Here is a 27693-nt window from a genome sequence, read left to right as displayed (position 1 = left end):
GAGTAAGGTATTTTATTGAACAGATAAATTGTCATATGTAGCTCTCAAACAGAGTTCATTGTAAAGCATTATCTATTGTGAAAGGTCATTTCATTATGGGTTGTTGTAAAGGTGTGCTGGAATTTATTTTCATAAATGTGTATATTAATGGGTAAAGCTACAGTAATGTTTTCAGCAAGTCAGCTTGAGATAATTTCCATCTAAACTTGTTATACAGTCAATGGGTCTCATTCACTAAGCATGTGTACACACAAAGTTGTGTGTGAAATGTGCGTCCGAACGATTTTAAGAACAAAAATAAATAAATCATGTGCAAATGTTTTTCTTCTCCGGAGTTCTCCTGTGTGTACAAATACGAAATAATCCTTGCAATTATTAGTGAATGAGACCCAATGTCAGAATTATTGGCATCCTTGGTAAATATGATCAAGAAGGCTGTGAAAACAAATCTGCATTGTTTATCCTTTTGATATATTCACAAAAATCTAACCTTTCATTAAACAATTGAAAATGGTGAGAAAATCTCTTTATTTAATAATGTTTGTCTCTAATACACATTGGCTATAATTACTGGCATCCTTTTATTAAATGCTTTTTGCAACCTCCATTTGCCAAGACAGCTCGGAGTTTTCTCCTATAATGCCTGATGAGTTTAGAGAACACCTGACAAGAGATCAGAGAGCATTCTTCTATACAGAATCTCTCCAGATCCTTCAGATTCCCAGATCCATGTTTGTGCTTCTTCTCTTCAGTTCAGCCCACTCATTTTCTATAGGGTTCAGATCAGGGACTGGGATGGTCATGGCAGAAGCTTCATTTTGTGCTTTGATACATTTTTGTGTTGATTTTGATGTTTGTTTTGGATTATTTGTCCTGATAGAAGATCCAACCCATTATAAGACTTATAGCAGAGGCTGTCAGGTTTTTGATTTTGTATCTGTTGGTATTTGACAGAATCCATGATGCTACGTATGTGAACAAGATGTTCAGGACCTCCAGCAGAAAAAAACAGCCCAAAATATTAAAGTTCCAGTAATATATTTAAATGGATAATGGTGGAAATTGGAATTTTTAATGCATTAGCTATTTTCTTAGTCACTTTCTATTTTGTGAAGCTCAACAATCTTTTTCTGCACATCAGAACTATATTCTTTGGTTTTACTCATTGTGATGGATAATTAAGGGAATTTGGCTTCGTGATAACTCTATATTCATATTTATTTAACAGGAAGTCATGGCTGGACAACTTAATTTTCTTAGTCACCCTGTTGTGCTAAAAATTATACGAATGGGGAAATACTTCAGAGATATTTTTCTCATTAGAATTTCCAGGGATGCCAATAATTGTGGCCAACCTGTTTTGGAGAAAAATATTTATTTCATAATCCATTTACATTACATTTAGTGTTGGGTAAGTTACTGCAAGATCTAATCTAATCTAATCAGTTTGACTTTTCTGTCTCTGGTTCACCCTGTTTTCTTCCTTTTTTGTCTTTGAGGCTACGGGGGTTGGAGTGGAGAGAAGTTCTTGCTTCTCTGCAAGCACACATCTGTTTTAAATGTAGGCTCTATAGCCCCTTTCACGCAGAGATTCCGGAAAATACACGGAAAATGTGTCCCGGGATTGTTTGATTTTGGTTTGATTTTGGATTTTCCGAAATCTGTGAGTGTGTTCACACACATCCCGTAAAGATCCTGTAAATATTTGTGACGTCGGGATGTGTTGTAGAAAGGCCAGTCTAGTCTTCCGCCACGGCTCTTTCCATCGTAGTTGTGCACTTGGTGGATTTTTGTACGCAGTGTATTAAGTTTACTAATGATCTGCGCTTTCGATCTCGGGAAACCACGCTCGAGCATTTTTTTACGGATTCGGTCGTACACTAACGCATCGCGTACCGTTCCACAAAGCTGGCGAGCGCTCTCAGCTTCAGCGTGGATAGTAAGGAGCTCCCTGGTCTTTGCTTCATTCTATTTTGCAGACATTTTTCGTTCTTTCTTTGTTAATGACAAACACAAACTTTCTTCTAAGAGCAACAAAATACCGTTTTACGGCATTGGTCCAGGGTTTTGTTCACACAGAGCGCGTTCTGGGACTGATCCCGGCAGTGTTAGCCTACTAGGTCCCCATCCCGGCATCAATCCCGGGACGTGTTTGCGTTAACACAGAAGGCACTCTAGCAATTATACGGCAATTTCCCGGGATCAACGCGCTGTGTGAATGTGAGTGTGTTTCTTGGAAAGCAGCCTAAAAAGGGACCCTCTTTTTTGTTTAGGAGAGAGGGCCCGAAAGGGTTGCCTTCAGCCAGAAAGTAGCCATAAATGGACTTGTCTCATAAGAATATAAAGTATATTCTCATTGGTTGGCTGTTACACCCTCCTGAACCCTGTATAAATGCTGATGTTTGCAAGTAAATGAAAAGAAGGTCGGTGAACACCAATTGGCTTCATGTTCTCCCTGACTCTCCCAGGCCTGTAATTCTTTTCAATCCATGAAAAAGGAACAAGACTGGGAATGAGGCACGAGTAACAATAAATAGAGATAAAATATTCAAACAGTTATACTAGCTACTAATTACATCTTTACCAGTGTAATTCAAAATGAGCATAAGTATTTAAAGGGAGAAGGTTACATTAAAACATACATTTTAACATCAGACGCTAAATGTAGAGATTAAACCCACTATTGATTTATATAGAAATGTTCTAGAGTCTGTACAGTATTTAATGTAATTACAAAAGTAGTAACTAATTAAATTAGAGTAATCCCTTACTTTATTTTTCAAGGGAAAAGTAATTAAATTACAGTGATTAATTACTTAGTTGTGAATGTCATCAGTGTTGGGTGTAACTCATTATTGTCTATGTGTGATTGTTAAAAGCAATTTTTTCATCTGCAGCTTCTAGTTCAGCTCTGCTATTGACTGTATAAATATGCTCTTTGTTTCTCGTTTAAATTTGTCACTTATAAATACAAACCGCATTGATTCTGCGTCTTTAAAAATTGCTTCAAAAAAACTATTGAAAACAGTTCTGCTCATTATAACACAGAGTGACTGGGGATGCCTGAGCGTTAGTATGTAACAGGAGACAAACGCGTTATACTTAAACTGAATTGAAATGAAATTGAATTGGCCCTGGGTATGTGTATAATCCTAACAGGCTCAGGAGTTTTATGGCCGGGGAACAAAACGGCACACGGGTTTAAAGTGACAGTACACACACACCAAATCCATTTCAGACCCTCAAGAGTCCAAACACCGACACGAAACCAATCGGCAGCAGTGAAAGTTCGCCAATAATATGCTAAAGTAACGGTTTTGAGACGCGCCTGCTGCCAGGCCACTGCGGGCCGGGTTGGCGTGGGCTCAGAGGTGCCTGGGGTGTGCGTGGAAAAATGGGTCAGGCCGATGCAGCTGCCTCAGCCTTCATGGCGCTTCAAAGCCCCTCAGACTGCACTGCTGGCTACTCTAATTGGCTCTGCTGGAGTCAACAGACCCTCCGAGGAACAACGTCAGCCTATTTGCAGGGGTGTTGTAGCACTCGGAATCTGATATATCTTCCACGGATGACTTCGTTTAAGCAAAACATCTGGTTTTAATCTGGTAGGCAATCTGTTTGGAGCCCAAAGTCGCACTATAGATGCAGTACTGTACATACCTGCGAGTAAAACTCCTAATGACCAGGTACGTGTGACACTATCTGCATCGGAATGTGTCGATGTCACATCATCCCTCTAATTAGCTCTTCCAGCTCTGAAAGAAACCCCAGAATAAGCGGGCAGGAGGCAGAGCGAGGGGGAGTTGTCTTTCTACACCTTCTGGCAAGCTTGTTAATTAAATTTAAATCGTTGCCCATCCCTGCTTTTAAATCTAAGAGCGCACGCGTCGATTCGGCTCGGCCTTGTGTTACTCAGCATTACGGATGAAACTGCGACAGCATAAAGGATTCGAGCGCAAATACAACCTGTGATTGTATGCAAATACGAGTTAGAACAGTGCTAGATATCAAGAAATGCTGGATACAATGCAGATCTTCATGTCAAACTTTGATGAATAGCTTCAGGCGTTGGAAAATGTCAATTATCCATCAAAACCTAATGTTAGCTTAACATTAATGTGTGATTTTTGCATGGTAACGTCATCTGAATCTGCTTCGTATTCATGACGTGCTAGACTGTTTAAAATGCACATCATGGTGAGGAGAGGAAAAAAGAGACTTCTAACAGATGGCAGAGGGCCCTAATTGGGTATAATTTACTTTAACTACCAGCATTTCTGTCTATTTAAAAGTCAATTAACATTTTACTGTCATTAAAACTTCCATCAGTCTAAATATGTTTGACATACCCATCAAGTTAATATTGAGAGTGTAGAGGGGACTGTGAAACACTTTCACAGGTTAACATATCAAATGGTCATGCTCGCCTGATTATGAATGTACTTATCTACATATGACCAAGCAGAGATTCATCATCCTGTGAGCATTATGCGCGATAAATCGCTTACCGGCTCCTAAATAGCGAGAGTGCCATAAAACGTAATATGTGTCATCAAATGCGTTTACTGTAGTTTGTAACGTTTTTGATAAGGATGTTACCTTCCCTAAAAAGGGATGATTTGTAGATTCAGTCCTTCAAAAAGCTCTTGCTTGAGACAAAATCTGATGCTGTAATAGATGGTGTATGTTGCCACCTGGTGGTAGACAGTGAGAATGAATTCATGATATGTTAATTAGAACAGGAAAGTTCCAGTCCTGGATGGTCAATACAGCACTTCAGCAGTGCTAGAATACAGTAACAGCCAAATATTACAATACATATAGTATATCGTTTAGATTTGTTGTTTGAACCTCATTTTCATTATACGGTTCGGTTGAGGCACTTAAAATGAAAATAAAAAGGGCCATTGTTGGGAAGATTTAGAAGCAGAAACGTGAAGCTTATAATATTATTAAATCATTTATTTGAGCAGCAACAATCTGGTTATTTTATGATTGCTTTATGGTTTTAGGCAAAGCTGTAAAACTGCATACATCTTTATAAAAAAGGTAAACCGTTTTTTTTTTTTTTTCACATTAAAATCATGTTAACAGTTTGTTTACGTCTTGTGGCTATCCTATCAAAACAGTATTTTAATGTTTAAAAATGTTCTCCATTCACATCCAGTGTAAACACTCCAGTGAATAACTTTATTTTTTTTTAAGAAAAGGAGGGACAAGCAGAAAATATTTTGAGGAAATATTTTGAGGAAGAAATTATGCATTAAGTTTTGTCAAATGAGCTTAACTTGGGGAAATCTGTAAAATTCTGTTGTATATGGTGTAATTGATACCTAAAAACATAACCTTAGTATCCAAATATTTCTGCTCCGAATGTGTAGATCTATATGAACAGTGGGTGCAGATTTTGTGTGGGCCTACTTGCAGCTTAAATGTCGTGCGTAAACAGTTCATTTAAATGAGCACATGACGCATCATGCTCTGATACATCTGTTTTTCATTGGAATTATTTTAACATTTATAATGAAAAGCATTCCACAAATCCAAATTTGTTGAGTCATTATCACAGATGAATGAACGATTTTTGATGACGCGTTTGAATGGTGAACATGTCAACATTTTCACTATGCAAAAGATTTTCATGCTTTTTTTGGGAACTGTGTCCTGAAGCACAAACACCTACTACCTCATGACTAATGATGTACTAGAGAGACAAATCTCACAATTAGAGGCATCATTTACATGTAAATACTGTATGTGGCATACATTTTCGTAGTCTAGAATTTCATAAGCAAATGGAAAAAGCTTTAATCCTCAAACAAAGGAAAAAAAGGATGAAGTCACATGCTGTAGCCGCGTTTTTTTTTTTGACACTCATAAAACCGAAAACAAAACATCCAATATGAGGACATACTGCTTATACTGTATTAAACTAAGTAAAGAATAAATGTCCCACAATTAGCTGACATTATACTACTACATTATCCTACTTATTACCAGGCTATTTACCAAATATATACACAACCATTTTAAAATGTTTTTTCAAGAAACTAATGTGTTTATTCAGCAATGATGCACTCAAGAATGATCAAAAGTGACAGTAAATCTATTTATTATGTTACAAAATATTAAAATTTCGATTAAATATGAACATTCTCTTAATCAAATAATTATAAAGAAAAGTCAGTTTGCATTAAAAAATATTAAGTAGCACAACTGTTTTCAACATTGATAATGATAAGAACTGTGCAGCAAATCATCATATTAGAATGATTTCTGAAGGATCATGTGACACTGAAGACTGGAGTAATGATGCTGAACATTTTGCTATGTCGTCACAGGAAGAAATGACATTTTTTTGTATAAATTGTAGTAATATATTACAAATTTTATTTAACTATTTTTGCAAATAAATGCATCCTAGATGAACACAAGAGACTTCTTTCAAAAACATTTGACATTTTTTCCCACACCAAACTTTGAATGGTAGCGTATATTTTTTATATTAAATAATTATTATTATTTTATATGCATCATTTTTTTTCCTTGGGAAACTGTGAGCTAATATGCAAGTAGGATCACTAAACCGAAATCAAACAATATACATGATAGATAGATCCATTCAATTTAATAAAGCATTCCAGTGAGTAGTAATAATTATTAATAATTATAAACAATACTACTGACAAACCTAAACCTTAACTCTACTCTTAAAATGTTTAATAATTATTAGAATATACAACTATGTTAGTTAATTGTTATCCAAATGAGGACATCCATACAAGTTTGTGTCAGATTTAGCCAACTTCTGCAGACAAATTTGTTTTTAATCTAGCTAAACAAACATACACACACACACACACATATACACAGTCCTTTGGTCTCATACTGAACATTACATTCACACTACTTACCTTCAGATTCACTGCACTGCTAAATACTGAGGATTGCACCGTTTCCCAACACATGGATGTAACACTGCTCAAATACAGGCAATGCTCAACCTCACGCCTGATTTGGCAAATGAAGATTTCTTCTTTTATTATATGGTTTATTATCGTATTTTCCTTATGTAAAAGAGTCCCACAGGGACATGAAACAGACTGGAGCAGTGAGAAACATATGGTGTTGAAATGGAAACTGTCGAGATGGTTATGCTTAATTTCAAACACCGCAGCAAATCGGCATATTTTGCGTAACAAAAGAGATTGAGATTGAGGGAACGCAAGAGAGAGGGGGGTGTTGGGGAAAGAGTGAGAGAAAAAGAGAGAGGGATGCCAACTGGGAACATGTTCAAAAGAAAATCTGTGTTAACGGTGCAGGAAGACAGGATTACGAGGGAGGAGAAGAAACTTTGGATGAATTGGGGCTGAGCATGAGAGAGAGAGAGAGAGAGAGAAAGAGACAAAAATAGCATTGCAGATAAAAGAATCACTTACTAAGGTTACAGTCTATCCCGATACAATCTGGTGGGAAAGAGAGTGAGATGGTGAGATTTAAAGGAAAAGAAACTAAAATTCAAAACCACATCCTTCAAGGTTCAATCTGCAGACAAATAAACAATTTTTGCATAGAGTCAACCATCCGGGGACAAGGTGAGAGTCAGAATGGCCCTCTCTACAAGGGCCCACACCCCACAAACAGGACGAGAGACAGCACATCTGAGAATCACCTGGCAATTTATATACAGTTTACACACACAAAACATTGCATTAAGCCTGTGCTTTGCCTCCTTCCTGTATGTGGGTGGTGCCAGTATGACTGTAGGCAAGGGCAGTCTGCACCATCAGCCAAGAGCTCATGCTCTGTTTAAAAAACAGGTCGTCTATGAGATAAATAATACACAGTGCAAAAATGTTCAGCCTTTTGATATATATCTCAATATGCTTGCTCTGAAAAGGCTGTTTTCTTATATTTATTAAACAGGGGGGGATTGTTGGATATTGTATACATGGTATAAGCTTGCTAAAAATCTACTTAAAATGATTCAATAAATGAACAAAAATTATATTAAATTTCAATTTCATTAATCAATAAATGTTACACTACTGTTCAAAAGTTTGGGGGTGGTGCATTTTCATTAATGTAAATTTTTTTTAATGTTAAGCCAACCAAGACGGCATTTATTTTTTATAGAGAAAAACAGTAATAATGTGAAATATTATTCGAATTTAAAATAGTGGTTTTCTATTGTAATATATTTTAAAATGTTATTTATTCATGTGATGGCAAAGCTGAACTTCCGGTCTTTAGTGTCACATGATCATTTAAAAATCCTCCTAATACAGTATGTTGATTTGGCGGTCAAAAAACATGTATTCTTATTACCGTAATATTGATTACAATTGAGCTGATTAATATTTTAGTGAAAACGGTGATGATTTTTTTAGGATACTTTGATAAAAAGAAACAACGTTAATCTGAAAAGGAAATCTTTTGTGGCATTATAAATGCATTTAATGGATCAAATGTGATAGTAAAGACATTTACAGCTAAACAAAAGTACTAATTTCTTTCAATTTACAAAATTTTTAAATGCAGTATTACCTACAAATACGTTTCAAATCAAATATCTTAATACATTTCTGAACGATGACTCAACGAAATTACTAAATCTGATTATGAATTTGATGAATCATGGCCATATTGAATATATTCACAGAAATCAATCTAATTTAGCAAATCTTTTTGCATCTGAAGTTTAAATGAAGTAAAGAACCGAGAAAGAAAGCTAAATTATTTGAATGGCAGATTCATTAGAAAACTTAAGGATCAATAAAAAGAACATTAAAATCATCCCAATATTCATATAAATTGTACAGCAGCACTAAAATCATTGTGAACTCACCTAGACTTGATCTCTTTACAGATTTGTTTTATAGAGGAATCTCGGATAACATAATTTGAAGTTTGTTATATTAAGTGGTATTGTTAAGATACAGTATTTATGAATAATCTTTGCAGGCCAAATGTCCAATTCTCCATTGGAGAAAAAAAAAAAACCTAACAAAAAATTGCAAACATTGAGTCGGCTGATTATATGACTAAAGACAGATAATAACAGAGAATAACTGGTCCTATTGAATCGTGCGAGCACTCTTGGCTGTGGCGAACTCTCAAGCTGTCAACCGCTACAGAAGAGTGACCACAGACAGCCAGGGACCCGCCTCACTGTCACACTGCTCGAAGACAGAAACACTAGCTCAGACTCGACTCTCCTGTGGACGGTGTCTGTTTGTACAGAAGATTACAGACAGTTCCAGTCTGAGCCTGAGCTGAGAGGACAGTGAGAGACTTTAGAAGAATTACAATATGGTTCTTATGGTGGGGGAGATCAGGGGGCAATTACATGTCTTCCATCACAAACAAGCTAGACTGCTGAGACTTATTCAAATGTATGATCGGTACAGTTATCTTTCTGCTTGAAAAAAGGAAGTGTGATTGTATTACTTTTCATGTTTTGATTTTAAAAGTACAAGAATTTCCTTATTTGTTTTCTCCCCGTCTGTTAAACTTGATATTAACATCAGATGACAGCCAATATGCAATATTTAATTATGGCTGTGAGGTTAATGGACAAATTTTATTCTAGATACAGTATAAAATAAAAACTACATGACTGAATTAAAAGTCTGAATCTTTAACATATGAAATGAAATTTAACATAAGTATCTAGTTCAAGACTATCGATTAGAGAATTATTGTCTAATCAGGTCATCACACTATTTTTATATAAAAAAAAAAAAAAACATTTTTTATTATTAATGGACTTATTAATAGAATTTATTTAAATGCATATTATTCTTGATAACTAATATAATTATTATCATATAAAGGTGCAAGAAATTAAATAATGATAATAAGTATTAAAGTAATCATATTATTGCTTTGAGACGTACTCTTCTTTGATACATAGAATATGATTAATATTAAAGTTAATTGTATTTTTTTATATACAATATATTTCAATATTATGATCATACGCTTCTTGTACCCAAAGATGGCAGTAAGAAAAATGTAGGAAAATTATAATTCCCCCTCCGTCTCCCCTAGTATGTCTCAATGTGTCTTCTAAAGAAAAAACTACATGGGTTGGTCTCTCTGGCTGTCTGCTCTGAAAGCTGCAGAAAAGATAGCCATTGAAGGCTGCAAAGGCGAGAGAGGATGTGTGAGAGAGAGAGAGAGAGAGAGAGAGAGAGAGAGAGAGAGAGAGAGAGAGAGAGAGAGAGAGAGAGAGAGAGAGAGAGAGAGAGAGAGAGAGAGAGAGAGAGAGAGAGAGAGAGAGAGAGAGAGAGAGAGAGAGAGATATGAAGGAATGAGGGTGAAATGCATTCTGGGAGCGAGTCCAGACTTGTTCTACGAGTGCCTCGCATTCAGAGGTCAGCGGTGAAAGGTTACCCAGGTTGACGGTGAGTCTGACCCTTCCCCCGTCCAGCTCCAGGCGCAGGGTGTCGGCGGACTCTTTGGAGGTGGTGGCCATGAGCAGACCGTAAGCCCTCTGTGACATGAAGCGCAGAGACACGTCCTCAGCCTCTGTGTGAACGGCGTGGGGCATCAGGATCTTCAGAAACATGCTGCCGTCATAACTCAGCACTGCGGACTCTGAGAGATGAGGAAAAAAGAGAGTGAATCAGAAAACACAGGTCTCAAAAATAAAGATATTTTCTGCTGACCCAGTTGTGACAATAGTTCACATGTGTTACATATAGTCACACATTAAAAAAAAAAAAAAAAACGTATTTTATGTACAGTAGTTTTAAATTAGATTTTTTTTTTTTACATTTTTTTTTTTACATTAATTTATAGTTACGTTACCATTTTATTAGCAGCATTATTAAAACTACAAATGTAACTCCATAATAGGGGTGTAACAATATACCGTGTCACAATATATCGCAATACAAAAATGCAACAATATGTATCATGGATAGCTTTTTTTAGTTTTCAGAGTTTTAGTGTCAGTACTACATTAAACTACTATATAGTGTAGAATATAATGTATAATAATGCAATGGGGGAATGTTTGTGTGTCCTGATAATGCCAAATGTCTTATATTTAAAATAATGTTGGACACTTTTTACTTTTAACATATATAGTCAGTGACAGAGTGCAAGCATATTTATCTGAAATAATTTGTATTTTCAGCTTCAGAATCATGAATATTTTTATTCTGGTGTCACTATTGTCCTGTGCATTGGGTTATCCACAACAAGTTCAAGCCTATTCATTTACACCCACAATGTAATATCAAATTTAGGGTTTTAATCAACAGTACAATTTTGTTAAACTTTTACCAAATATCTTGGAGTATCGCAATAATATTGTATCGTGAGTTCAGTATCGAATCGTGACATAAGGGGATTTGTTACACCCCTACTCCATAATAATTTAACATTTTAATTGGTCATATTGTAGTTAAATTATAATTTTAATTAGTAAAAATGTATAAAAAACTTAAACTTTAATTAAATACAAATGAAATGTACAATATATATATATTAGTAGTAGTAGTATTTGTATCATTATTATGATTTTTTTTTTATAATGCATGTTCATAAAATCTACTTAAATGTCCTAATTGAACTAAGGCCTAACCCTGGCTTAATCTAAGCCCTGTCTGTGAAACCAGGCCATAGAGTTACACAACTAATAAAATAAAGCCATAATATCACTCTGTTAATACACTTGGCCATTTGGTCCGTCACTACCTAACAATGCTATATGCTAATAATTTTCTTATATTAGTATAACAATTACGTTATTTGCTACTCATAACTACTAAAATATTGTTTCAAGTGTATGTGGACAGTTGCTGAGTCACAAGTAACATGTCTGTGGTGGACATAGGGTTGTCACATTGTAATTCTTGTGACAGCCAGCAGAGGGCAGGAGAGAGTTAGAAATGACACCGCAACAAGCAAACAAAGGTCTAGGCAGGTGGCATCTGATGAATAGAGCTGAAGTGCAGCTGTATCTCAATATAAAAGTATACGAGTGAAGCACTGAAGCCTTGCACTTCTTTATGAGAATGCTCTCATCGGTGAGAAGTAATCCAATGTATAATCCTTCCTCCCTACTGCTTTAAGCCCTACTTTCCTCACCCATCTCACAGTTGCCGCCCAGATATCCAGTTCCAGTGCAGTCGCAGACGTGCCGGTTCCAGCCTTCGCGGCAGCGGCCTCCGTGGGCACAGGGCTCCGAGCTGCACCTCCGATGTGTCTCCCTCGTACAGAAGCTGCTGACACCCGGAACGCTCTGAAGCTCCGCCAACCGCCGCAGGTCTTTGCTGCGCCCGTCTACGAAGAGGTCCCGCACGCAACCCACAAAGCCCAGCCTGAGGCGGGCGGTCCACACCTCTGGCGGGAGAGGAAGACCGCCGCTGTCCTCCGGCAGACCCCCCAGATACATTTCACCATCGAGATCGAGGACCTCACTGCCCTCATTGGTGGAGAAGGGTATGCTACGGCCATTAACGGAGATGGAGCCTAGGAGACAGGAAATGAAGATTTAATAAAGATCAGTGCTTGTGAACCTATGCACATCAAATGTTTAGAGATAGTTTAGTCCTATTTTTAATAAAAGGACTATCAATTGATTTAGAAAAGAAAAAAAAATGTGGTTACGTGATGTTGATTAAACTGTAAATTGGCACAAAATAATTTTCTGAATGCTGCCTGCAAGGTTGTGCAGCATTTAGAAATAAATTTACAGTGCCTTTCACATGTAATTCAAATCCTCAATTTGAATTTGAGGAAGCAAACATTTTTGAATTTGGATGTAAGTGAAAATGAATTAATTGAAATTTAAAGAATAATTTTTAACTAGAAAAGCAAATTTTGTCAAGACAAACTTTGAATGTTGGCTTGATAAAGCCTTGTTTAAAAGTTCTGAAAAATGTTTGACTGTTTTACGGAGAGGGGAGAACGATAAAACGATGAATAGTAAGAATGAACAATTGACAGAATGACCGACAGAAACGGAAAACTGAATGAACGGCATACAGAACGACATACTGAACAATAGATAGAAGACAGACAGAATAACATACTGCATACTGTAAATAGAACAACATATATAACGACAAACAGAACAATAAATAGATAGACCGATCAATAGAATGGCAGATAAAGTGACAGAGAAGGACAAACAGAAGGTGAAACAGAATAGACAGGATATATTAAACAAAACAATAAATGGATAGAACAACAAAAAGAATGGTAGAGCTATAGATAGATTGAGAGACAGAAATATAAAAAGACAGACATAAATCATTAAATTCATCTTTCTGTGGGGTGTTGTGTTCAAATTTGCACTCATGAACTGCATAACCCTGGTTACTTGTAGTAGCAGTTAATACACTGTTAAATTGACAACCCTAGTAAATAATGAACTAAAACTAATTTAATTAATGCCGCTACTACTGATCCCAGAAGACTTTCATTATGGTAACTCGTGAAATCAGTGTAGCTGATGTACAATACAGTAGCTGCCACAAGAGTTGTCTTTTGTTCTTTTTTTTTTAAAGTGAAGTTTCATTAATTTAGCATTAGCAATCCATGGTTATTCCTTTTTTTCCTGAGCTCAGCTAGTGGAAAGGTCTTCAACCTCTTCCCCCGGGATTTGCTAAATCCCACGCCGGCCCTGCTGCTTTTAAAACTGTGAAGAGTTGAGCTCTTACAGTAATGAGAGGTAATGAGAGGTAGAAGAAATGGAGTACAGTGATTTAGCAGTTTGTGAAGTATGCATATCAGATGGACCCTAGGCTGGCAGAATGAAAAAGTGCTTTAGTCAAAGGGAGCAGGTTAACAACACCGTTTTAAACAGGAGAATAATGTGCGTGCTGATCTTGCAGTATCCCAACCTTTCCTGCCCTCCCTCTGGAAATCCACGTGGCACCATTCTCCGTCGTTGACCTTTTTGTTCCCGACTTTCATCTTGATGCTCCCGGAGCCCATGTCCATGAGCAGGTAGAGGAATCCGTCTAGCAGCTCCATGGCGAAGAAGTCCACCTTCGGCGTGCGATCTTTGGAACCTTGTGGCTGCCCGTGGCTGAACAGCAAGAGGCCGTTGGGCTCGGTGCTTCGGAAGTCAAAGGACACGGAGCCGGTTTTCTTGGTGTTCCAGCGTGGAAGGGTTACGTAAGCGGTCGGCACGTCGAAACTGACAGGGTCTAATGCGGCGACATCCTCGCAGCGGAAGGTCAGGTCGCCGTGGAGGTTGACCTTGGGGTCACGCAATTCAGCCAGGCGGGAGAGCTCCAGTCTGAACTCATTATTGGTGTAGACCACCTGGGATGGGGGGGGAGAGAGAGGGAGAAAAAAAAAGAAAGAAAAGTACTTGAATGCTAACAGGGTGGAATGGAGTAGCACGCTGCCCACTGGTACAAACAAACTGCAGCTGATGCGTGTACCTCTGGGGCACGGTTTTCAAGTCAGTAAACACAGCAGTCTCTTTAAATACTCAAAGCATGAGTGGATCACATAAACCTAGCGACCCCATCCAGAGCGCTCCAGAAAACCCTCGGCTAATCGATATTCTTTTTCATTAATATGATGAATCATCCTACGCTAACATTAGCGCTGCGATGCAAAAGCTGAGTGTTTTTCTGAATCGCACGCATAAACAGTGCATATATTAAGTGATGTCAACTGAGAAATCTTGATCGAGGAGATGATGTCTAGCCCGCACGTGCCACGGTACAACACTAAGCAAAACCGCTCCGAAAATACCATTCCTACAAACACATGCATTGTGAATGTGTCCCCAGGGGTGGATTTTAGTTGTTTTTTTATCTCCGTCACATGTGCTGTCTCTACAGCCAGATGGGCGAATCAGCCCAGCACAGCAAACATGCTTTTCTTTTTTACACCAGCCTCTCTCTCTGTCCGAAGATGATGACTGATGCTTTGTTGCTGGGTGTGAACTTGAGTGTCTCTGAAAATAACACAAGACGGCCATATTTCTCGTCAGCCCCCATGACAGAAAAATAAAAGGAGAGGTAGGAGCAAAACAAGAAGTGCCAACTGAGCGAGGGAACATGAAAAATGCAATTATTGGCAGAGACAAAAAAAATTCTGAGGGATCTATCAATGAGAACGTTTCAAACCATCTCCGACTGCACAGCCTAAACGTCTGAATCTTCCTGCTTCACTATTATGTCTTAATATTCATCCTTCACTATTAGTTTAAGATACAAGTCTTTAAGCATTTCATTCGCTTCGGTCACACTTTAGTTTGGGGAACACATTCACTAGAATTAACTATGACTTTTGACTAAAAAAACTATCAATAAGGTACTTCTTGTAGTGGTTATTTTTAGGATTAATAGATGTAGAATATGGTCATGCAGAATATGGCATTCATATATACTTTATAAGCAGGGCCGTCCTTAGGGCGGTACAGCAGGTGTAACCGCACCGGGCCTCGCATTTGAGAGTTTATTATTAGCTTGCGGTAATAACAGACAGCTTAATATTCAACAATATTATTCATCTGACTGCATTGACACCATTGTATGAGAACTGAACTGAGCTGAACGATGACATCACTGTTTTCTCCAGAGCTGCTGTATAGATAAATTAACTAAATTAATAAATAAGGATTTTTACAAACAAAATGAATCAACACTGAACTTAATTTAGCTGGACAAAGACACTATTTTCTTCTAGAGCTGCTGTACAGCTGAAAAAAACTGTTGCATTATTTTTCTGTTATCACTGTAAAGCTGCTTTGAAACAATCTGTATTGTAAAAAGCGTTATATAAAATAAAGGTGACTTGACAGAGCATCGCAAGCTCAGAAGTTGTTTCCTCTCGATGACACCGTTACTACACAGCGCTGGGAGATCCGGTGAAAAAGCATTTGAATTTGCAACAGTATTAATAACAATCGCTACAAGATATAGTGAGAAGCATTCAAATTTTGTGCAGAATTCTCTGTTATAAACCATATCAGATCAAACAGCGCTGATGTGGGAACCAGGAGAAATATTGTGCCATGAACAAACAAGTTATAGAAGTCTTTAAGTCCACAAATCACCAACATTCACCATAGATTTAATGTAGCAACGCTAACTGTAAACCATGGTATTGTGGCAGAAATAGTTGAATGATTTTTTAAATACATTATTCATCTCAGGATTCGTACAACCTTTTGAGAAGTGAAATGTAAGTGCTTCACACATTTTCCAGCACTTCAAAGCTATACATATTATCCAATTTTAATCTTATTTTTAATGTGATGATTTGTAAACCTACAAATCACTTTGTAGAAAAAAAATATTTTTTATAAAAACAACAACATGAAATTATCATTATAACCAGTAAAAGGCAGCAGAGGAGCAGCACTTATTGACTTGGGTAAGTATGGAGTCACAGTCATTTTATAATTAAATTAAATTTATGATTAAAAACTGAGGCTACGTTCACACTGTCAGTCCAAATCCGATTATTTGTGTATCCGATTGGAATCTGATATAAAATGAATGGCGTCCACATTGTGAATCGCAACTGTTCAGATTTTATTTTTGTGTCCATGCTGCTCTTTTGTTTTACGGAATATCTGTATTGGTTTCTATGGCAATAACGTGGCGTTGGTTGGCATATGACAACAACAACCGCAACATGAAGGGGTTTGCAAAACAGATGTTTTCTTATTATTTACCACGACAGCCGGCGCGCTGGACTACTGCGTCTTTAGAGGCAGCAGCAGAAACATGGGAGGCTGGTATGCTTGGCTTTATTCTATGCTGTCGTCTCCACCAGTTTCAAAACATGTCTCCGTTATATTGTCATTTTCTGCTTGAAAACAACACAACCTTATTTCTGCAGCAACTTTCAGCATGTTTCCTATAACAATGTCTGACGTTTACGTTTTACGTGGCGCGAGAAAGTCACATAAACCCTGCGAAATCCATTCAGAGCAGTCAGACTGAAATGGATTTCCAGAAATGCAATTTGAAAAGGATTTCAACCACATATGGTTTTGGCTCGAAATTGCATTTCATGTGATTTTTTTTGCTTTTCACACTTGCTAATTCTGATTGGATTTCAATCGGATATGCGCAAAAATCGGATTTGGACTGACAGTCTAAACAGGCTTAGTGGCACCAGTGCTATTGCTCTCAAAATTTAGTCTGGACTGGAGGCCATTTTAAATCTCCATTTAAATTTTTTTGTTGGTTATAAACATTCAATAAACATAAAAATGGCTAAGATAACATGTAGAAAATTGATGTCTTTCCACCATACTGTAGCAAGGGTCCAACTGTTCAAATTCCAAAATGGATTATCCGGTATCCCTGTAGCTCAAACAGTAGTGCATAGTGCTAGCAGCTCCAATGTCAAAGGTTCACTTGCCAGGGAATGCATGAACTGCAAAAACATATACCATGAATTCAATGGTCAATTTGGATTTAAAAAAATATATATATTGTGTCAATTTTAAGGAACGTTACATTTTTCTAAATGAGGGAAAACAAGTTTGCATGCTAAATGTGTGACAGCTAAATGTAGTTTTACTACAATGAACTGAAAATGTATTCTATATATTGACAAACTGATCAAATACACGGTTTAAAAAATTGTTGGATACAGTTGAGAAGGTCAATACCTCAAAGATATTTGATTGTTAACCCTTATGTGCTGTTGTGGCTGTTTTCAGCCACTATGGGGTATTTTTGAGTCTTATTTTGGCCATAACTTTTTCCGTGTTTCAGCAAATGGAATGATTTTTGGTGACAAAGCTTATTTTTACACATATTTTAGGAAAATGCTTTGAAAATTTTCAAAAACTCAACAGTACACTCTGGGCAAATTCACTACCCTTTCGTTATGTTCGTGGCTGAAAACAGCCACTACTTTAAACTGCTGTAAAAATTGATCAGATAAATATTTTTTTGCCATTTTTTTTTGCATAAATCTATTAATCAACCTCAGTCCTGTTCAAAACTACTAAATGTTTTTTAAAAAATCAAGATTTTAACTCTTTAATTGCCAAATTCATAAATTATGTAACTGATTTGGGAGGGGAAAAAACACAAAATTACTTATTTTCAATATAAAATGTGATTGTGGACTGGATTTTTTTTTACCTTTTATCACAGTCTTGGACATGTCAAAGATTAGAAACAACATTGGTTTTGATGCATTGATAGTTTTTGTGCAGCATCAGATTTTAACTTTTTCTCCCTCATTTACTGTTCGTGGCTGTTTTTGCCCCATTGACTTCCATTATAACCACATTTTTTGATTGCAAAGCCATGACTCCATAAAATCATGCATTTTTGATTGTTGGTGGTTTTCCCTGTTGGGAAGAGGTAAAAATTTAAATTTTTACTGTTGATAACCAGGTGGCACCATTAACCCTTTAGATAGGCCTGTGCAAAAAAAAAGCTTAGTTTCTGGCTTTTACATGGAGTTATATGGAGTATAATAGCATAATAAAGTGTGTGTGTGTGTGTGTGTGTGTGTGTGTGTGTGTGTGTGTGTGTGTGTGTGTGTGTGTGTGTGTGTGTGTGTGTGTGTGTGTGTGTGTGTGTGTGTGTGTGTGAGAGAACTTGATGCGTCTGAGAAAATCAAAATATGCACCTCAGCTCTCAGAACTACATGGAGTAAACAAAAACAAAGTAAGTGTATTTATGCATCTGCCTTTTGATGGTGAGAAATGCAGACTAAACAAAAACTAAGCAAGTGGATTTGAACACTTGCATGCAAGCCTGCTGGTCATTTGATGGTGAGAAGAGCAGCAAGCAACATGAGAAAGGGCTTGACTTGTAGTGAAGTTTTAGAGATGATTCTGCAGCCGGACCCGTCCAGCGAGCTGCAGGATGTATTGTCTTCTCCCTCTGACACCACAGACTCAGGAGAGGCAGATCCTGATTTGGATGTGGCACCCTCATCATCCTCTCTAGCTTCCACTGAAGGCGAGGAGGATTCGGAAGATCCTGGGTCTGGGTGGATTGGGAGAAACGGCGAAGTGTGGTTTTCCACCAACGCGGAGACAGCTCCCTTTCTTCAGCCTGCCAGAGGCGTGACTCCAGGGCCGACGAGATGATTGACCTCATTGTCAGCATGACCAACCTCCAAAACGCAGAGCTCTGGTGATTTCTTGAATCTTGAGAGGGACATGGTGGCTCTAAAAATCGCACGACCACTGTGATCATCCCACAGGCAACGTGTGGACTCCCCTCTGGACCTGTAGACGCCGGCCAAAATCAGTAGCCCCATGTAGGCACGGAGATCTGTGGAGTCCACCCCGGTCCAGTTTCTCATTGTGCGGCGCCCGTAAAAAACAGATTGAACACAGAATCAATGTTCTGGACCCTTGCGATGGCATAGCGCGTCGGCCATGAAGTCACGCCTCTGGCAGGCTGAAGAAAGGGAGTTGTCTCCACGTTGGTGGAAAACCACACTTCACCGTTTCTCACAATCCACCCAGACCAAGGATCTTCCGAATCCTCCTCGCCTTCAGTGGAAGCTAGAGAGGATGATGAGGGTGCCACATCCAAATCAGGATCTGCCTCTCCTGAGTCTGTGGTGTCAGAGGGAGAAGACAATACATCCTGCAGCTCGCTGGACGGGTCCGGCTGCAGAATCATCTCTAAAACTTCACTACAAGTCAAGCCCTTTCTCATGTTGCTTGCTGCTCTTCTCACCATCAAATGACCAGCAGGCTTGCATGCAAGTGTTCAAATCCACTTGCTTAGTTTTTGTTTAGTCTGCATTTCTCACCATCAAAAGGCAGATGCATAAATACACTTACTTTGTTTTTGTTTACTCCATGTAGTTCTGAGAGCTGAGGTGCATATTTTGATTTTCTCAGACGCATCAAGTTCTCTCACACACACACACACACACACACACACACACACACACACACACACACACACACACACACACACTTTATTATGCTATTATACTCCATATAACTCCATGTAAAAGCCAGAAACTAAGCTTTTTTTGCACAGGCCTATATAAAGGGTTAATTGTGCCACCTGGTTATCAACAGTAAAAATTTAAATTTTTACCTCTTCCCAACAGGGAAAACCACCAACAATCAAAAATGCATGATTTTATGGTGTCATGGCTTTGCAATCAAAAAATGTGGTTATAATGGAAGTCAATGGGGCAAAAACAGCCACGAACAGTAAATGAGGGAGAAAAAGTTAAAATCTGATGCTGCACAAAAACTATCAATGCATCAAAACCAATGTTGTTTCTAATCTTTGACATGTCCAAGACTGTGATAAAAGGTAAAAAAAAATCCAGTCCACAATCACATTTTATATTGAAAATAAGTAATTTTGTGTTTTTTTCCCTCCCAAATCAGTGACATAATTTATGAATTTGGCAATTAAAGAGTTAAAATCTTGATTTTTTTTAAAAACATTTAGTAGTTTTGAACAGGACTGAGGTTGATTAATAGATTTATGCAAAAAAAATGGCAAAAAAATATTTATCTGATCAATTTTTACAGCAGTTTAAAGTAGTGGCTGTTTTCAGCCACGAACATAACGAAAGGATGGGAATTTGAACAATGCACAAGGGTTAAAAACTAGCTACTTTTCATGTTAGGTTGATTTTTGTAAATATTTTACCAAATATATAAAATAGTTCTCAACAAAAAGCATGTACCCCATTACAAAGTCACAAGATACCAAAGTGTCCCTTATTTGTGTAAAGTGCCACCAATGATTTCAATAGAAGATCAAAATATATATTTATTTTCAAAGGCAAGAAGAAAAAACAAGGCTCAACAAACATTACAGCCTAACAAGGACTTGACAAATGACTCGAGAGGGTATATATATACCCTGACAAACTAGCCTAATTAAATGCTACACATGTAGACGCAGTCAACATGGGGGAAAACATGGACACAAAGTACCTGCACAACAAAAGAGCAAATGAAAACGAAAGAGCGATGAGACAAAAACAAGACAAAACAGACTCCCAAAAGCGTAACTACGTTGTAGATGTTTAAGTGTCTCTATCAGAGGCACGATAAGGGAGTGCTCAAGTTCCTGCTGAAGAGGGCCACTGATACTAACTGTACGGTTGAGCAGGTAGAGAGTGCTGGTGATTAATAGAGTCCGGGGTCAACGAGACAGAGATGGAGAGTCTGGGACAGTCGAAAGGGGATCCATAGAGGAAATCAATTTTTAATTTGGCTGTCAGGATAGTAAAGCTGGAACTTCAACGGTATAGACATGACATAAATTATGGGACATGCTCGGAGAGGTGCGAACGGACACGAAAGAGAGAGGAGAAAGGAAAAGGACAGATAAAGAAGAGGTAAAAGAGGACAGAACGCCCGCCAAACAAAGAGAACATTAATGGATCCCGAGAAACAAGGTCCTCTTTGAGAAGGTCTCGACCCAAATTCGATGTAAAGAACAAAATGCTTCAGAAGCGTACTTACATCTTTAAGGCAGCCCATGAAGTTATTGCTCACGGGGGAGCCGGGAAGATCCGCGGTGTTTGGGCTGCCGCCCACGTAGAAGAAATCATCTGAACCCAGCATGGTGTAGTCCTCCTGGGTGTAGCCAGTGGTTGTCAGCAGCCCGTCCACCGATATCGTCACCTGTTTGCATAAAAGCCACGGAAGGATAGAAAAGAGAGGGGGAAGAAACGAGAGAGGAAACGTGGGAAATCTTTTGATTAAGAAACACCCGCAATCCTTGTTGGCCTCAACAAGTACCTCTACTAAAAAAAACTGGTCTGTTTCACGTGGGGGTTCCTCTGGTTCTCTATGCATACGTCTGCAAAGGGGGCAACCCATTTTTATGTCTGCTATTGCTGCTTTCTGAATGAGAGAATGCTGTCATGTGTGCTGGACTGTGCACTAGTCAGTGTTGGAGAGGAGAGACAGGAAGGGAAGGTGTATGGCGTCAGGAACTAAGAGGAATCACTATATGTTGAGTGGGTTAGCAAGTGATGTTAAGGGTGACTGTGCAGATTAGTATAAAAGGGGGATTCAGACACAAAAATGGTTGTTAGTATAACAGAGGTTGCATTTATTCATGTTTGTGGTCAGTTCTGATCAACTACTAGATTAACTGCACACATTTTGTAAGAGATGTCTTGAAAAGAAATACTTTGAAGGTGTTTGGGTAGCGATAGCTTTAAGATTGTTAATACACAAGCCGTGCATGATGGTTGAGACGTCTTAGGCTACAATTTCAGGACTTAATATGGTTAGACTAAAGAGTCGTTTATGATTTCTCTAGAGCAGAATTATATTTGCAACATTTGTAAATGTTAATACTAAAGAGTGGAAACACTGGCAGACCTCCAAAACAGGTGGTTTTCTTACAGTCTTAATAAATGCTCAGGGTTGAGGCGTTTCCATGCCGACAGACAGAGAGGATTTCAGATTCCATCTCTAATGTCGTCAAATATTCTGTGAACATTATTATTACTGCGGACAAGTAGGCAAAGCTGGAAAGAATGCAGCTTGTTTGATGGAAATTGTAGATGGTTTGCATTGTCCTGAAATTGAAACCTAGTATTTTGTCTGAACCTTTAGAAGAGGAAAAAAAGAGCAGAGAAAGCTAAACATGGAGGGGGAAAGAAAGCCCCACCAAAAAGTAATAATAAAATAAATCAATGTACATCACCACACAGCAACAGAAAATAGTTACCCACACATGCAGTAGAAGCAAATTATGCAGGTGCATAATAGCATATAAGCTGCGTATTATATAAAAAAAAACGGTATCCGAAGCACAAGTCCAGTAATATGCAAAACATGTCGCACATGCTGTATAAAAAGTGCCAAGTCATCGGCTACTTGAAGAACTCAATGGCAAAAATCACAACAACAAAGTGCATGTGAAAAAAGGTGTACTCTTTTTCCACAGGAAGAGAAGGGTAAGGGGAGGTCAGTCTTTTCTCTGATCCCTAGACAGAGGGTTCATAACAGTAGCCGCAATCATTTTTATCCACTTCTGTCATTTTCCACTTTCAATTCATATAAACAGTGAGTATATGTGCTTAAGCAGAACACCTCCATTTGTCTGCCCAAGGTCATTCTTTTTAGATTAAGTGTGAGGCAGCTGGAAATTAGAAAGGACTGTCAATGGAATGTTACATTCTAGCATTGACACAATGTGAACATCTAAACATATTTAATTTGCGAAATAAAACTGCATAATCTTGTCTCAAAGTAATTTATCTCACTCAACATCCATGTAATGTCTATTTTTCAATAGTCCGATCATATTTAACATTTATTAAGTTTTGTAAATATTTAAAATGAAAGGAACTTTTCCTTTTACTTAAGATAATATATAGAATCTTTTTTTACTTGCAAACCAATACGGAAGATTATTCACATCACCATTCATATTTATAAATGATAACTTTATATTATTCAATACTTCAGTTAAAAGAAATACTCAAAAGATTAATACACTATAAATATAAAAAAATTGTGTCAAGTGTTAAGCCACTGGAAACCAGTGGATATGTGCGATTGAATCCACTGAATTCTATTAATTGGAGTCAAGACGTTGCTTAGTAACCAAAAGCAACCTAAAGTTGTCCACACAATGTGTCAAAACCAAATAGCTCCCATTATAATCAACAAAGCTTCATACTGGAATCGTGTCAGCAGCAAAGTTTGAAGACTATAGACTATAAGTCTTTTTTTTTATTTTTTTTTATTGAATAGGGAAAATACAGTATTGTGTTATTAAATGTATAAAATAATTTAAGTAATACCACCTAGCACTAATGATCTTTATGATTTTAATGCTATATAAAATATATCCAAGTAAATGTTCAGTAGTTGCATCTACAGTTCAAATAAAAGCCTTCATTGCCCTTCTCCTGTTATTCTTGATTAATTTGGCAGATATGAATACAATGTTTGAGAGCACTGCATTTTAAGAGACGTTTCTACGCAAAAACACACTTATTAAATGCTACATCATACAGTGCACCGTAAACTCTGTATGAAATACTGCAACATTTAATAAAAGCAAACATCAAAGGGGGAGAATGAGGGGAAAATGGAGCAGGTGGACAGAAATGCTGCACAAGAGCTGCAGTCAAAGGTTTGTTTTTGATTGCTTATTTTTTTATATGAGAAATTATGAAATGCTTTGAAAGGAGCACCCACTGCCCTTTTACTTTGACTGACACTGGGCAGTTTGTATTTTATATTGACATAATTGTATGTAACTGCAAAGTTTGTCTGTTCATTACCTAAAATACCTGACCTGCAAAGTGTTATTCCAAGGAGATGGTTTTTGGAACAATATTTTAGCATTTACATTAAGCATTTACATTTGTCAGTAAATATTCTGTCTGAGAAAACAAACCCAGTGGCTCAGACTGAAGTCTTGCGCCTGCAGCAGCTTGCAGCATCGTTTATGCCCACCGTAGAGAGCCAAATAGGATGGGTTATTAATGGTGGAACTCATACAACAAAAAGCATTTTAATAAGGATATGGATGAGGAGGAGGATTGTGAGTGGTATATAAAAATAAAAAACAATGTACATAAATTGCAAAAAAATTAACTTTTGCATGGCACCTGGGGATTGATGCCATTTTAAAACTTTTCTTTAGTTGTTTCTGCACAGTAAAAGCAAAAAGAGAGAAAAAAAGAAAGGGCCAAACCAAACTAGACAAATTAGAATGTGATATCTACCATATAATGCAGTTTGTTTACCGTAGGGAGTCCAACCCCTGCGCGCTTCAAAAAAAGAAAAAAACAAGGGAGGGAGAGTAAAATTACATACCATAAACTCCACAGAAGCTTTAAAACGATTGAAAAAGTATTTACTAGCAATTTTAAAGCAAGTTTAACCATACCACAAAATGACACTAATTTCTCCGCCCTCCATTAGAATATATCTTCCCAGGAAGAATGAGAAAAAAAAAAAATCTGTTAAAATCTGTTATTTTAGATCCAATTTCTTTGGACACCGTCAACGGCAAACAGATGGCTCACATTCCATGGAGGTTTTCATGTTAGTATTTGAAGGGGTAAAGGCAGAAGATAAACAATGACAAATCCACTTAGAGGCTTCAGTGTTAGTAAAAAAGAGAGAGATCAACTAATCTGTCAAACAAGATGGTTTAGGGAGGGTTTTGAAGGAGGGATCTTGCAGAGGCAGCAGCGTTAGAGTAAAGAATGACAGCAGCAGTAGCGACTCACTCGTTATTTAAGGTAAATGAATGACAAAAACAAAAATGTCAACACCCGTTATGCGCTCGTTTATGCCTGCTCGGATCTTCAATAATTTGTCGTGGCAGAGCAAAAATGCAGCTCATTTGTTAACAGATGCAAGGTGCACCCTCGTCTCTGTAAGCAACACTTGAGCTAAAGGTTACGGCAGTCAAATGGAGAAATAATCAGCGGCGGCGGCAGAAGCGAGCAGGCACAGTGTGTGTCTATACAATGCGCCCTATCATATAATCATATTTCAGCAATAAAGGATTGAAAACAATCAGGATAATGACACTGAAAAAACAGCCTCGGCTATAAACGCTGCCTTTAAGGCTGGTGTAGAGGGACCCCTTTATTCTTAGGTTAAATGATTAATAGTAAACATTCCCACTTCTCCACAAGATGGAAAGCTTGCTGAATGAGAACAGATTTTTTTTTTTTTTTTTTTGCTGGCGTAATTGGAGCATATTCACCATCATGGATTTAAATCACAGGCAAAACAGAGCGGTGCAGTCTGGACTTGAATGGAGTCTAATCAAAACACTCCTCTTCAACAGGGACTCGCACATACACACATCCGTAGTTAGTAACAACTGGAAGGTAATTATCACCGCCGTCTATGTCTGGAAGAGCATGTGGCTTTATGGTACTTCAATCCTGCAGTGAAGAAGATTCCTGGAAGCCCTCCAAGTGTCCGACAACAGAAATATTTTGCACTCAATAAATCACTGAAATGAACTAATTTCGGTGCTTATGAAAATAACACATACATCTGTTTTACAATCAGGGTTACATATTACCTTGGTTAAATCTCTGACGGCTATCAATGTAAGGTGGACAAGCTCCAAAACAACTGCCCGGTCCACTGAAGCACCCCGTGAGACTATCCGATTCCAATTAAATCAGGGCTTTGTGCAGTTCGTCTCAGGGTACATTCCATTCAAAAGTGAGCATTAATTTGCTGTTCTGGCTCCAGAGCACTTGGAGTGAGAACTCTGACGGGTGTAGGGCAAAACTCTCACGTGTGCCCATTTGGGACAACCCACACAAAGTCATACGTCACTTTGACTTTATTTTGAGTCTGAATGTTATCTGGATAATGGCAAAAAATCTGCTTGGGAAACTTAACCTGTTTGGACTGTGGTAGAGAGAAAAAAGACAAACACAATGAAGCTGTAAAAGAGTGAGTAAATTAGTTTTCCTGTTGTGACATTTACCGTAAATGTCCCTGAATTCCTAGGTAGTCCCATTTAGTTACTTGATAGCTTTTCCAAGACATGTAAAAGCTTTAAAAACATAATAAGTGGGGTATTACTGATGTATTTTATGAGTAAAATGTGAAAACCTTATTTGAGGCAACAACAAAACAAAACAATCAAAAATAAATACATTAAAAAATAAAGCAAGGCCCACGTCAATTTCTGACAATTCACGGCAGTTTTCGGTGTTGCCTGCAAATTGCCGTGTGCAGTCGTAAACCTGAACTTCCACGACAATCTACAGTGCCGCTTACTGACGAAAATCCCACTTTTCATGCAGTGACTGACTTTGGGAATATGGAACCAGAAGTGCAAAAATGCTAACTCGTTCCCTGGTTTCAGGATTAGTGCAGCACACTAATGTCTCTTCTTTTGGCATTTGGTAAAAACAAATGAGCAATATTATAAACATTTCTAAATATATAGGGGACATATTACATTTAAGCAAAGTGCCCCTATTATGGTTTTTCAAATATTCCCTTTCATGCAAAATATGTATAATATGTAAAATTGCTGTTTGTGAATGTAAACGTTCTGCAATGTTGTAAAGTCGAAAGTGCATGATAAATAAAGTTATTGTCTCCCAAAAGAAAGAATCGACTCTGAACCGCCTAGATGAGTCGTCTGTAATTTGAATCCCACTGTGTTACGGTTCTGCATTACTAGATAATACATTTGCATTATGCTCGCCTATGTTGTACGTTGTCTGCCCGCGAACAACTTGTCCCGTCCTAAAACACGTCATTTTTACCGACGACTACTTCTCAAATCTCGGAGTTCAATGTGGGATTCGTAAAAGCTTACTCTTAAAAGATGGGTCAGTAACCGGTTTATTTGGACCAGCTTGCTCCTCAGAATCACAACCTGCAAGTATGACTAATTATTGATGTATATATTTTCTACCGGGTGTTCAAAATACACCGTTTTGTGTATTATATTGTGTCGGTCTCCGGCTAAACGGATAACTTCTGCTAAGCAGCTGTGGGCCACTATTACCTAAAACTGTCTATTAATGCAGATTGTATGTCGTTCTTACTACTTTGAGTAAAGATACAGGATGGAGCAGGATTTGTTTTGCAAACTTTAATGTTACATCGGTCATTCATGTTAGAGCTCAGCTAACGTACGCGCTGTTATGATATAGTTCCCGCATGTGCACCGCAATAAATTAGAAATAAACACACCGGTTTGCTGATGGTGAGGAATTACAGTAGCAACATCTCATAATGTGCATGAAACTGAGTAGCATATCACTGAG

At 37.8% G+C, this 27693-nt stretch overlaps 1 protein-coding gene across 6 annotated transcripts in view; it reads right to left on the bottom strand.

Annotated features, from left to right (window-relative positions):
- nrxn2a (neurexin 2a) overlaps positions 1-27693 on the bottom strand; it is a 362195-nt gene that overhangs the window by 197507 nt on the left and 136995 nt on the right. For 5 of the 6 annotated variants that reach the window (XM_079586617.1, XM_079586622.1, XM_079586618.1 and 2 more), the window contains 5 exons: positions 21419-21580; positions 13860-14286; positions 12100-12483; positions 10396-10599; positions 7437-7463 (listed from right to left, as the gene is read on the bottom strand). In XM_079586617.1, coding sequence (XP_079442743.1) covers positions 7437-7463; positions 10396-10599; positions 12100-12483; positions 13860-14286; positions 21419-21580 — 1204 coding nt within the window. The remainder of the gene's footprint in view (positions 1-7436; positions 7464-10395; positions 10600-12099; positions 12484-13859; positions 14287-21418; positions 21581-27693) is intronic. The other variant, XM_079586619.1, reaches the window with a different exon arrangement.

This window comes from Phoxinus phoxinus, assembly GCF_949152265.1.
Source record: "Phoxinus phoxinus genome assembly, chromosome: 17".
NCBI lineage: Eukaryota > Metazoa > Chordata > Actinopteri > Cypriniformes > Leuciscidae > Phoxinus > Phoxinus phoxinus.
This window is presented reverse-complemented; position numbering and strand designations above follow the sequence as displayed.